Consider the following 14,071-nt stretch of genomic DNA (forward strand, 5'->3'; position numbering starts at 1 on the left):
CAGTGTTTCAATCAAGCATAACTCATAACACTGTACCACCAAAGATCACATTAATACAGTGTTTCAATCAAACATAACTCATAACACTGTACCACCAAAGATCACATTAATACAGTGTTTCAATCAAACATAACTCATAACACTGTACCACCAAAGATCACATTAATACAGTGTTTCAATCAAACATAACTCATAACACTGACCACCAAAGATCACATTAATACAGTGTTTCAATCAAACATAACTCATAACACTGCACCACCAAAGATCACATTAATACAGTGTTTCAATCAAGCATAACTCATAACACTGTACCACTAAAGATCACATTAATACAGTGTTTCAATCAAGCATAACTCATAACACTGTACCACCAAAGATCACATTAATACAGTGTTTCAATCAAACATAACTCATAACACTGTACCACCAAAGATCACATTAATACAGTGTTTCAATCAAGCATAACTCATAACTGCACCACCAAAGATCACATTAATACAGTGTTTCAATCAAGCATAACTCATAACACTGTACCACCAAAGATCACATTAATACAGTGTTTCAATCAAGCATAACTCATAACACTGTACCACCAAAGATCACATTAATACAGTGTTTCAATCAAACATAACTCATAACACTGTACCACCAAAGATCACATTAATACAGTGTTTCAATCAAGCATAACTCATAACACTGTACCACCAAAGATCACATTAATACAGTGTTTCAATCAAGCATAACTCATAACACTGTACCACCAAAGATCACATTAATACAGTGTTTCAATCAAACATAACTCATAACACTGTACCACCAAAGATCACATTAATACAGTGTTTCAATCAAACATAACTCATAACACTGCACCACCAAAGATCACATTAATACAGTGTTTCAATCAAACATAACTCATAACACTGTACCACCAAAGATCACATTAATACAACAGTAAGAATAAAATAACAGGAGAAAAAGCATTAATATTTGCTTTGGATCTCAACTTAACCTGTACATAAAATTGAGACAAAGATTAAGAAATAAATATACAAGTTATCCATGAAATATACGACCCATTTTAAAACTTAATAACCAGAGATATAGGTAGAACGTATAGACACCCAGTATAGCATGAGTATTATAGATCATTGTTCATCTATATAGACATAACGGTATTGGGTAATTTTAGTGTAAATAGAAGTTTAGAGATTTTAGTGATGATAAACCAGTGTTATGTGTTGCCTGGAGTCAGAGAAGGAAGATATCACCTGAAGAATCTTTACCCCAGTTTATTTCATCTAAAGTTAAACCATCGTAATGCTAACCTAACCTAACCTAACCTAACCTAACCTGTGAAATAAGCCGGGGTGTGGAGATGCTTCAGGTGATCCATTAACTACTTGTAATATTGTATTTATTATTATTCTTATGTCCGAACAGAACAAATATCCAAGGAGGGAAAAGCTGCCGAGGCGGTGCCGGCGGGCGGGGACTCGGCCACCAGGAGAGAACCCGTGGCTCCTGAACCTCCTCCAGAAGACTTGGGGATAAAGAAAGAGGATAAAAGAGTGTTGGTGGACAAAGATAAAGTAGAGGCAAAAGAGACTAAAGGTGAGAAAAATAATGCACATAGTTTAGATAAGGAGGAAAGTCGGAAAGAAGTCATTGAACAGCGTAAATTGGCCGAGGAGAAGGAAGAGAAGAACGAGGGGGATACATTACACCCGGACGCCATACAGAAGGAAGAGAAGGTAAATAAGGAAGAGGGAAACGAGAATAGGAAAGAAGAGGAAGTGGACAAGAAGAAGGCAGAGTTACTTGAAAAGATGGAGGTGCAGCATAAGGAACAGCAGCAGCTCCTGGCTGTCTTACAGGAGTCAAAACAGATCCTTCAGGAACTAAAAGTGGCCAAGAAGGAACAAGATCTGAAGAGGCAGGAGGAAGAGAATAGAGCTGCTGTTATTATTCCTGTTCCAAATGTTGTTCCTGTTGAGAAATCTTTTGCTGGAAATCTTGCTGCTGGAAATCCTGCTGCTGTTGGAAATCTTGCTGCTGGAAATCCTGCTGCTGTTGGAAATCTTGTTGGTGTAAATCCTGCTGCTGTTGGAAATCTTGCTGCTGGAAATCCTGCTGCTATTGGTGTAAATCCTGCTGCTGTTGGAAATCTTGCTGCTGGAAATCCTGCTGCTGTTGGAAATCTTGTTGGTGTAAATCCTGCTGTTGGAAATCCTGCTGCTGTGGTGAATCCTGCTGCTATGAAACCAGGGACTGTTAATGCTGCACCAATTAAACTGGCTCCTGCCATAGCTATTGCTGGAAATTCTGGAGGTTTGGGTAACATGCAAAATCCAGTCATGGGTCCAGCAGCCTTACGAAACACAGGTGTAGGACAGGTGGACAACTTAGTCAATTCAGCACTGCCAGCACCACAGGGTAACCAAGTCTATAACTACCAGGTGATTCAGGCAGCGGGTAATAATGGCGGTCTGCCTATTTATCCCAACACTGGTAATCAGATGGTATATCAGGTACCCCAGGCTTCGAATGTAGGTGGTGCTCCTGTGGGTAATGAGCCGGTATATGCAGGTAACCAGCCTCAACCTGTTGTTCAAGTCAGTAATAACAAGGACCAGGTTCCTCTTGTTGCTGGAGGTGTCGTGGCAGGTATCGGAGCCGCTGCCAAAGAGGAACTTGCTCCTCCAGTCCAACAAGTACTTCCAGGAAATCAACCACAAAACCAAGTTCCTGTTGGTGAAGATCCGATGAAACCCAAAGCCGAGGCTCCAATAGTTGAGCTACAGGAGAGAGTTCAAGAAACAGTGAAGGCTCAAGGTCCAGCCCTTCAGTCACAGGGAAAACCTCAGAGTCGCATAGAGGAACCTGCCAAGAATGTACCCGACCCGGCACGTCAAAAGGAATCTCCATTAGGTAAGTCACGGGATACAGCTAAAGAGAAGGACACAAAGAAATCAACTTCCGTTTCTGATAACAAGAATCAAGTGAATGTTGGACAGATCAGAGCGCCGGTCAGCAGCTCACCCAATATAAAGGGCATGAAAGACTCCCAATCAATTAATAATAATAATTCTCTATCATCAAAAAAGAACAGTAAAAATAAAACTAACCAAAAGAAAATAAACCACGGCGAAGACCGACGCAAGCGAGACGTTGATGAAAATTATTTGTTTAATCTCCCAGAAGTTGACCTTTTCAAGGAGATTAAGTCGAGGGACAGCATAGATGTGGCCTACGACACTCGCCACCTCCTGTGGAACAGTCGGTCGAGGAGGAAAAGGAGAAGGAACGACAGAGAGAGGGACGACTACTATTGGGATGAAACATAATCTGGTTTTCCTTCATTCCCAAGTTCTCCTCATCTTAAAGTTGTGTAAATATAATTTTTTTATTTTTTGGTAATAAAGTCTTTTTTTTTCATTACGATACATCAACTTTGCTGAATAATATTTAAACAAAATGTTTGGTTTTACTTGTAGTGGAAACGTAAGTGTTGCCTTTTAACCCATATTGTTGGATACATATTTGTAACAAGGAGACCTTATACTGTACATGTAAAGCTTTGTAAGTATTGACAACAAACTATTCAGAATTTGTTTTGGCAGCCCTCACTATCTGAATGGGTAAGGCTCCTTGAAAACCATTCAGATATCACTAAAAGGTCTCAGACAAGCAGTGCATTAATTATATCTGTAATATAATGGAGAATAACAGAGAGACTGACTTGATATCTGTCGTCTCAGTTAGCCACTTGTGTAGTGTACTGTATGTAGTTAACTGTAGGGAGTGTAGTTAAGTTAGTGTAAATGTTATATAAGTCAACACATTTTATTGACCATCTAGTAAGAGATGGAAACTGTATCCTGTGTAAAGTAGTTAAGGGAAAGTTTACTCTGGTATAAGACTGAGATGAGATATTTTTTAAAAAATTGTCGTGTAACGTTATGGGTTTTATCACAGGTTTGTCGGTCATGGAGGCTGCTAAGAATTTGTCTTATATATACTGTACTGCATATGCAAATTAAGGATATGAGCAAGTGTGTTTGTGCATGTGTGAGTGTATGTGTGTGTGTCTGTACAGTAAGTCCTCGCGTAACGTCGTGGTTCCGTTCCTGAAAACCGTGACGTCAACAGAAACAATGTTAACTGAATCAATTTTCCCCATAAGAAATAGATAAAATACAGGAGTTACGTTCCTGAGCCTCCCTTTGCCCCATAAAATACATTACATATACAGAACATAAATTCAATGGAATTTTTATAGAAAATTGTATATATTATATGTCCGAAAAGATAAATAAACTTAATAATTTTGTATTGTACTCACTGATGGGCGGAGGTGGAGCGAGTGTGTGGTGGGTAGTGGAGACAAGATATGATAATAACCTTGTCATATGAATGTGTTGAGTAGATTATCAGGCAGGATGGTATTATTAAGTTGAAAGGTGATATGGGTCACTTAACCTCATCCTCACCATGAAGAATAATAATATGGTGTTTAATCAGTCTTGGGTGTGTTGTGTCCAGCACCTACCCTAGTACTAAGTCACTACCGGGTATGGTATTGACGGTAGAATCGGTAGGTACGTAATCTCTTAGTGTCTCCCGGCTCTACGCGTTATAAGCTTCATTATATACACCTGTTAAATTTACTGTAGACTGAAGGATAAAATTCCATCGATATATTTTATAACGTCCGGCGTCTACACAAGGGTAATGGGGGACTAGAATTCTTTTATAATTATTTACTCGGATATTTTTTTTTAAATTGTGGTTTGGTTTGTGTTACGCCGACGTGATCTATAATGGAAAGGAAACATCACTCGCTTTACATCTGTCTTATGACCTTCAATATAAATATCTTTTAATTTCTAATACATATGAAGTCATGATGTGAATGAAATGATGAATGAATGATTGTATGTAAATGAAAAACAAATCAATTAAAGGTTTTGAATGAAGGTTTCTTGTGATATATGTATAAAGTACTATATACAGTATACATACATTCTTATTGACATCAAAAGTGTGTAGATTGTGTGATTATTACTGTAACAGAATTAGGTTTTAGATGTTGAGAAATTTGTTACCTTGGCTGGCTTGAGAGATAAAAAGTGACAGCTGAGACAATACATAAGAGAGAGAAAGAGAGAGAGAGAGATAATAGTGCAAATAACCCGGCCAATTGAAACCTTTAAAAGAAAATGACACTAACATCCACTCGTGTAATGAGACTTAAATTTCCCCAGCACCTTTGGCGTCGGTCTTTTGTCTTCCATTGAATGAGCGTCACATATCAACATTATTTTTGTATAATGTCACAACCAGCGTCTCGGGGATGCACCTTTGGGGGAGAGGAGAGGAGAGGATGGGAAGGAGTACTCTGTTCCGCCATTATTTATTCAGGTATAATATATTGATTGATACTCAAAATCTCCCTGAAATCTGAAGGTAGGAAGTAGAATTGGATATAAGATGTTCTGTCTTTATTAAATGCAGTATACCTGGATGCATCTCAGGTCACTGTATAGAACAGGTGTGTGTCATTACTTATTGATCAGCTCCTTCCTTACTGCATGCTCTTTTAAGTCTATATAACGTGAACTTTTACTGTAATGCTAAATGTGCTTGATGCTGTCTCAGTCACATTGTAAGGAAGGGATTAAGAACTCAAGTACAATATACCAGTAAAAAACAAAGTACAAGGGGTTCTAATCTCTTTTATGTACTGTGTGTAATTTGGTTGCTGGATCCAATAACCCCCCTTGTGTATTGGGTCTTCTCTGTGTTGTGTAAAAGCGTCTGGCGTCACCCACATCAAGTATAAGATGCGACGTCCAGTAGTGGTGGGGTTAATAATTTGGTGTGGTCTTGTGGTCTTGATAGGAGTAGAACAGATAACTTGACCTCAGATCCATAGTTAGAATTTTGATGTTGCAGTATAGGAGAAACATTCATAGATGCCTTTTCTTTTTTTTCTTTTATCATACTGCCTAACCACTTGATAAATTGATGATAATTAAGGTACTTGTAGTAAGGTTAAAATTTATAAATTCTTCCAAAGTTGTAGAGAATATGTAACAAAAGGTGTAAATATCTTCGATTATGATATTAAGATTTTCAGGGTCAATGCTGGGTTGATTGTAATGAGAGGGGTATGCCAAACAGGTACCTTAGAGCCTTGTTGAGAGCACTATGGAGAACCACTGGCAGTATCCTAAAGGTAAAGGCTAATGGCAGTCAGATTTTGTTGAGAAAGCAGGTACAGTCGGTGCCCATTTAACACACACACGCACACACATGATGTATTCCTGAAAACCCATACGTCAAGTGAGTTAAACGAGTGCTGACTGTACAGAATGTTATTATTACCGAGCGTATTAACCTGTTGAGTACCTGAATTAGAGGAAGCGATGGCCAGTGTGATTTCATGTTGGTGTATGTTCATGTAGAGAGCTCAGAGAGGTATGTAAAGAGGATAGGTGGAGATGAAGAGGTCCTGGGCTCCCTCTTTGGCATTTATCATGAAACACATACAGTACATGACCAAGTACACAGAGTTGTCAGGGTAATGAAGTAAAACAAGTTATAACTAAATATTTCTTCTCTTATTAGACAAATGAAGAACTCTGGGACAAAATATAACCAGTCTAGATGCTTATTGTCTTTGGCAGTTTGACTTGTACTAGATCACAATGAAAACCTGTACAGTATATTGAGTTTATTTTGCCCTGCATTATTTTTCTCAGTAGCCAATGAAGGATTATGAGTTTGTATTCTTGTATAATGATATTAGAAGTGAAATATATTGTGAAATAACCTTGAAATATAGCAACAGGATGATAGATTTAAAGGTAATAAATGCAAAAGGCAGAGCAACAATGGAATTTAACACGGCCATCTTAGTTAAAAATCCATCAGTTAACATAAGTCATTTCCAACTTCAATTCAGGTTTAGTCACTTGTGAATTATTATTACAGTCCTTAATTATTTAAATGACTACAAATACACGCAGGACATTACGGTGAGGTGACTATTTTGTAGTCAACAGAGAACATGACCTCATTATCCTGTGTGTTAAGGCTCACTAATAATAAGAAATGAATCACAAACTCACTCACAGCTGAACTATGACCTAATGTAATCAGAAAAACCTTAATTGTTAATATGGTCTTAAAATGCTTATTGTGGGTTTATTTCATTGGAATTTATTTTATTTTATCTTGACTGTACTGTACTAACCTAACCTAATATAACATGAGCTGACCTAACCTATTGTAACATGACCTGACCTAACCTATTGTAACATGACCTGACCTAACCTAATATAACATGACCTGACCTAACCTATTGTAACATGACCTGACCTAACCTATTGTAACATGACCTGACCTAACCTATTGTAACATGACCTGACCTAACCTATTGTAACATGACCTGACCTAACCTAATATAACATGACCTGACCTAACCTATTGTAACATGACCTGACCTAACCTAATATAACATGGTCTGACCTAACCTATTGTAACATGACCTGACCTAACCTATTGTAACATTACCTGACCTAACCTATTGTAACATGACGACCTAACCTATTGTAAATACATCCTCACCTAACCTATTGTAACATGACCTTGACCTAACCTATTGTAACATGACCTGACCTAACCTATTGGTGTAACATGAGCTGACCTAACCTACTGTAACATGACCTGACCTAACCTTATTGTAACATGAGCTGACCTAACCTATTGTAAATACGACCGACCTAACCTATTGTAACATGATGACTCCAACCTATTGTAACATGAGACCTGACCTAACCTAACCTAACCTATTGTAACATGACCTGGGTCTGACCTAACCTATTGTAACATGACCTGACCGGACCTAATATAACATGGCCTAACCTAACCAATGTAACATGACCTGACCTAACCTATTGTAACATAACTTGACCTAACCTATTGTAACATGACCTGACCCAACCTAATATAACATGACCTGACCTTACCTATTGTAACATGACCTGACCTTACCTATTGTAACATGACCTAACCTATATAACATGACCTAACCTATATAACATGACCTGACCTAACCTCACCTCACCTCACCTCATTGGCTTCATATATATATTCTTTAGTTTATTTTGACCCAGCTGTGCCATTTCTTTACTCAGGTTATATACGATGAATTAATTCACATACACGAGACAGTGAAACAAACTAGGAGTCGATGGTGCTGATTGTGAAATGTGTATTAGGATGATTGAGATTTTTATTTTAGGAAACGTGAAAAGGTGTAATCTTCCAGGGCTTGGGTTATGATGGGTTAGGTTAGGTCACATAAAGCACAAGGGAAGGTTTTACACGTGTTTGTACAAGTCCCATTGTAGTGGCACAAATTCTTTCACTTAAATATTCCATCTAAGCTGCGACTATAAATGGTGGCAGCGGTGGGATATTAAAGTGAAAGAACTCGGCCACTACACCATACAAGGTAATGAAGGTGCTGGGGTATTAAAAGTAATGATTGTATTCATATCTACACATGTATATTATGCATATACTGTACAGTACTGTAAGTATATAGAGATATATCTTCCCATATAGTCATACATACGTACATATATGTCCTTAGCCCACTCTTAGATTAGTACTGGATAGTTTGTGAACCTATTATGAAATTGTGTTGGGTCATACTGTGCCAACCTTAGTCTTATAAGATCACCTCAATGGCGAGTAAGTTGATAAGTGGTAGCAAAGATAAATGAATTCTTATATATCTAACAACACAGCAAGTTAGAGTCTTAACTTCTCCAACATTTGTATATATTAATTTAACATCATTTTGGACACGGTCTTTGTGATGTGGTTAATATGAAGCGCTGGATGTGTTTATCGTCACCAATTGTTGTGGAAATTTAAAACAAATCTTGAAGAATATGGTTTTAGCTTTCAGTTAATTGTGGTGTATTACCCTGGGTGTTAGGTACAGTATGTAAGAGCTATACTGTACTGTACTCTGTAGCTTGGTCTGTTTTCGGATATATGAGGAGTTACCATAGCATTTATAGTTGAGGGTAGACTGTCAAGATTCCCCATTTCTGTATGTTTTTACCGAGCTGCAAGTTCCTCTTATAGTTTTATCATCGTTGAACAGGAGACGACATGATACATGCTGCACACGTACTCTCTCTGAAGTGAATTTTTGTAGCGCACTCTGTCACTGAAAACTAAATATTACAGTACCTTGGTCTTTTAGGTTTGTGTGAGACTGTATTTTGTATTTGTGTATCCATAATGTATTGAGTTACTTTAGGAGTCCTGTTGTCTGAGCCATTATGATAATACAGCACCAATGTTGGAGTCTTGTTCTCTCTTGTCATTTAGTTGTTTTACTTAACACGTTCACCCATATAGAGGTTTCCTCATCTCGGCCATTATGATAACACTGTATACTGTACTAGTTTTAGATAATTAGTCTCTTGAAGTATTTAGTTCTCCTGAGAGGGGGAGATTACTCTACTATCTCCCTCTTATTCTTTAACTTGATTACTGTAGTGACCCAGTCTAGGTATTAAGTATTGTTGTCTACTGTACAGATAATACTTAACTACCATTATAACTTACCTCCTCTGATGTGACACCCAAGTTTGGAGTTTTTCATGATAGCTGTAGTACCATGGCTGTCATTTCCCTCTGACTTGTCACTCTTGCTGTGGTCGTTTGTTTTGGCCATATTTTAATTTTCCAGAATAACCTGAATATCCAAACTTGTGATGCATTATTCTGAATAAACTCCGGGGCTTAAATCTTTACAAATTATGAGATGATCAAGAAATGGAGAAAAAAATCGTGAATATTTGCCTTTCATCAATTACTTGGGAAAATATCACTTATTTTTGATGATGTAATAATGGAGAGAGAGAGAGAGAGAGAAAAAACACTCATTATACATAATTATACAATTAGTCTTTTAACAGTATTAGTCATTATTTAATTAACTTTACATATATATACATTCTTTTTTATTATTTATATTATGTGAAGCAACAATCAGCAGGTACAGTAGTTGAAGAGATTTTTGGGGGTATCAAGTTTTGTGAGGTGATGTGAAATACTGTACTATCGAGCAGCTCTGTATCTTACTGAAGTTTATCCTTCAGTGTGTTAGTCTTAGTGACTTCTCGGATAGGTTTTGATAATCAGAATTTTTTATATATTTTATCTGGGATGTTGAATGATTTGAACGAACTTAAATCTTCATATCAATTTTTTTTTTTTTTTTATCGAGTTGAATCTTTGAGAATATTAGTCGGTTAATGGCAGGTTAGGTTAGTGAGATGATGCAAGCTGGTGTTTGTTAGGAACCACTTTGCTGCACATCACCAAACAGGGTATAGCCAGGATGTGGTCATGAGCTGTGTCTGGGGGTGCAGTAGCCTGAGGGGTGGAGGTGATATTTCTTCTTGATCAGTCAGGAAAGGATCACAAACACAAATAGAGCTGCTAACGGAGCTTAATATTATGTACTGTGCGTAGATTTAATCAATATAACCCTTCTCTCAGACCACTTACTGTCCTGTAATACTGTCAGTTGTAATATGTAAGTAGTTTAGTTGTAGCAGATAGTCAGAGTGGAAAGAACTTGAGATACAGGTATATACACATTGTACCTTATGTTGTCAACACTTCTGCTCTGTGAGACTTGCCTGAACTTCATGCAATAAAAATTATATAAAAAAATATAGTGTAAAAATTAAGAAATTAATTTAATCTTCGGTTAAATTTTTTATGACAAAATTGTATTTGTTGGATCTATTTTCTCTATTTCATTGTGCTTTCGGAGCCGAGGATAAACCATAGATTTTTGTATGTATGTTTACATTGGCACTATACACATGGGGCTATAGGTTTTTTTATTTACCTTAGATTGTGTTTGTCATGAGGGTATTCTTCCAGATCCATTACCAATACATGTTGCTTTGTTTTTGTCAAGAAGTCATAGCAGGGGTCCAAAGGTGATAAAATAGTCTTAATGTTACCTGTCTGTGTTTAAAGGAGATTTTTAACTTGTGTCTCTGGGTCTAAAAAATTGACAATTTGGTAAACTAAGTCTATACAAAACTTGCAATTCAGTGGGAAGGTTTATCTCTCCAGCACATATGTCTATTGTGTGTGTGTGTGTGTGTGTGTGTGTGTGTGTGTGTGTGTGGAATTTCAGGGATTGATAGTTAACATTTGACAGTTACTTAAGCTCTTAGACACATTGGGAGGTCTTCTGTACACACACACACACACACACACTGTATCATGTTAACTTTGAACCCTTGATATGACCTCTTGATTATATACCTGTCCTAGTCAGATAATTAATGTATTTTGTGTGTGTGTGTGTATATAAAACGCGATACTTGTTCATTTTAACATTTGAGTCGGGTCGTATTTGGTTAAATTTGCCTCGCCAGTTCTTCAGTTAGTATGGGTTACTTTTTGCCTGGTCAGTGTTATTCATTTGTTTTTGTAGATAAATTACACTACAACAGGTGTGTCTGTCTGTCTGTCTGTCTGTCTGTCTGTATGTCTGTCTGTCTTATGTTCTTAACCCCCTCAAAAAAGTATTCATTTAGTTGAAATTCTGTGGGACCAGTTTTAATTTATTTTCTCTCAAAAAATTAAGTACGGTACTATAATATTATATACTGTAATACATTATTCAGAAATATTGAGAGAAAAAAAAAGCTATGCATTTATTTCCTTGCATCTTTTGTTAGATCTTGAAGGTGAAGCTTATTATAGTAGATAGCTTATGTTTCTGCCTGTAGGATCTGTGAAGGCAAGACTACTATACTGTACTCTTACTGTCTCGATATATGTTAATGTAATGTTTGTTAGGTTAAGCCGATGACAGTAATAAGAATTGTTTGGCTTAAGACTGTCAGATTATAGTGCATTTTTCTCTTAGTTGTAAGAAAGAAAATCAAATAAATGCTTATATATACTGACGCTTGTTTGTTTGACATTATATTTATTTATTTGTATTATACATTGTAAAACCATAATTATACAACTTTACAATTGATTTATTATGTATACAGGTATAGACAATGCAGGTATATAATTCAGCATGTAAAGACACAATGCAGGTATATAATTCAGCATGTAAAGACACAATGCAGGTATATAATTCAGCATGTATGTAGACAATGCAGGTATATAATTCAGCATGTATATAGACAATGCTCAGCATAAAGAAAATATATAATATATATACAGCATGTATGCTAGAAATATATATATAATTCAGCATGTAAAGACAAATGGGTATATATTCAATGTATATAGACAATGTAGGTATATAATTCAACATGTATATAGACAATGCAGGTATATAATTCAACATGTATATAGACAATGCAGGTATATAATTCAGCATGTATATAGACAATGCAGGTACAGGTATATAATTCAGCATGTATATAGACAATGCAGGTATATAATTCAGCATGTAAAGACACAATGCAGGTATATAATTCAGCATGTAAAGACACAATGCAGATATATAATTCAGCATGTAAAGACACAATGCAGGTATATAATTCAGCATGTATATAGACAATGCAGGTATATAATTCAGCATGTATATAGACAATGCCCAATCAAGGATGTGATTTATAGCTGCACCAGTTAGCTCTATGTATGTCTTTCTGGAAGCTATCTAACTTAAGTGATAGCTTTGAAGATTAGGAGACCCAGCTTATTTCACCTGATGATTAAACACCTTAGCACTAAATAAGGGTGGTTAAGTTAGATTAGGTTAGGTTAGGTTAAGTTAGGTTAGTTTAAGTTAGGTTAGGTTAGGTTAAGTTTGGTTAGGTTAGGTTAGGTTAAGTTAATATTCTAGGTTTAAATCGTAATATGAAATAAGTTAAGGTTCCTAATCTTCGTGAAATATATGGAAAATTCCACCATGTTCCAGGATAACTCCTGCTAAAGGGTAGGTTAGTATTAGGTTAAGTTAGCATTAGGTTAAGTTAGCATTAGGTTAGGTTAGCATTAGGCTAGGTTAGCATTAGGTTAGGTTAGCATTAGGTTAGGTTAGCATTAGGTTAGGTTAGCATTAGGTTAGGTTAGCATCAAGTTAGGTTAGCATTAGGTTAGGTTAGCATTGGGTTAGGTTAGCATTAAGTTAGGTTAGCATTAGGTTAAGTTAGCATTAGGTTAGGTTAGCATTAGGTTAGGTTAGCATCAAGTTAGGTTAGCATTAGGTTAGATTAGCATCAAGTTAGGTTAGCATTAGGTTAGGTTAGCATTAGGTTGATCAATCTTGAGGTGATATAAGCTGGAGTGGAGGAACTTCAGATGATCCACTACTAAGCACATGTTGCTAACAGTGCATAACAGACGTGACCAATCACCCAAGCGGCTAACGAGCTGACCTGTGGTGAAGAGGATAAAAATTAAGCTGTCAACTATGATGAAGTGAAGGAACATCAGAGTAAGGGTTTTTTTTAGTTTAACAAATTTATTGATAAAGCTTGGAGTACAGTTAGCCTATTGTGAGTAATTCAGTCAAGTCTTGACACTGAGGGTATAAAGCTGACCGTACAGTACTATGTAAATGTACTTTAGCCTCGTCCACAGTCCAGTACAGCCAAGTGAAAGTCGTCTTTGTCTTGTGTTCTCTATGAGGATTTTTTTCTCTTTTTTTTAGGTTTTTCTTTATTTATCTGCTGTTTCATATAAGGTCTCCATTTTCTTGCTTTTTATTCCTTTATTCTTCTGTTTCTCTTATTTCTCATTCGTTCTTTCTTCCCGTGTTCATTGTCTCTCTCTTTTTTTCGTTCTTTCTCTCTATTTTTTTATATAACTTTGTGGAATAAAGTAAAGTAACAGTAAATTTGAGTACTAGCAAAGAGGGAGGAATCAGGTACAATTTGGGGCCACCATTCCGTCTTAACTTATTGTCTTGAGTCTATTGAAATCACATAGTACAGCAATTTAATATTACAGCAACGAGAAGAACTTATTTCAAAACTAATGT

General features: G+C 36.5%; 1 protein-coding gene across 4 annotated transcripts in view; it reads left to right on the forward strand.

The window, feature by feature from the left end:
* The window catches only part of LOC121873964 (putative sodium-coupled neutral amino acid transporter 10), a 43,924-nt gene extending 36,621 nt beyond the window's left edge, over positions 1-7,303 (forward strand). For all 4 annotated transcript variants that reach the window (XM_042377846.1, XM_042377861.1, XM_042377854.1 and 1 more), the window contains one exon: positions 1,444-7,303. In XM_042377846.1, coding sequence (XP_042233780.1) covers positions 1,444-3,347 — 1,904 coding nt within the window. In that variant the 3' untranslated portion in view covers positions 3,348-7,303. The remainder of the gene's footprint in view (positions 1-1,443) is intronic.
* Positions 7,304-14,071: the final 6,768 nt, after the last annotated feature.

This window comes from Homarus americanus, unplaced genomic scaffold, assembly GCF_018991925.1.
Source record: "Homarus americanus isolate GMGI-L3 unplaced genomic scaffold, GMGI_Hamer_2.0 scaffold55640, whole genome shotgun sequence".
Lineage (NCBI taxonomy): Eukaryota > Metazoa > Arthropoda > Malacostraca > Decapoda > Nephropidae > Homarus > Homarus americanus.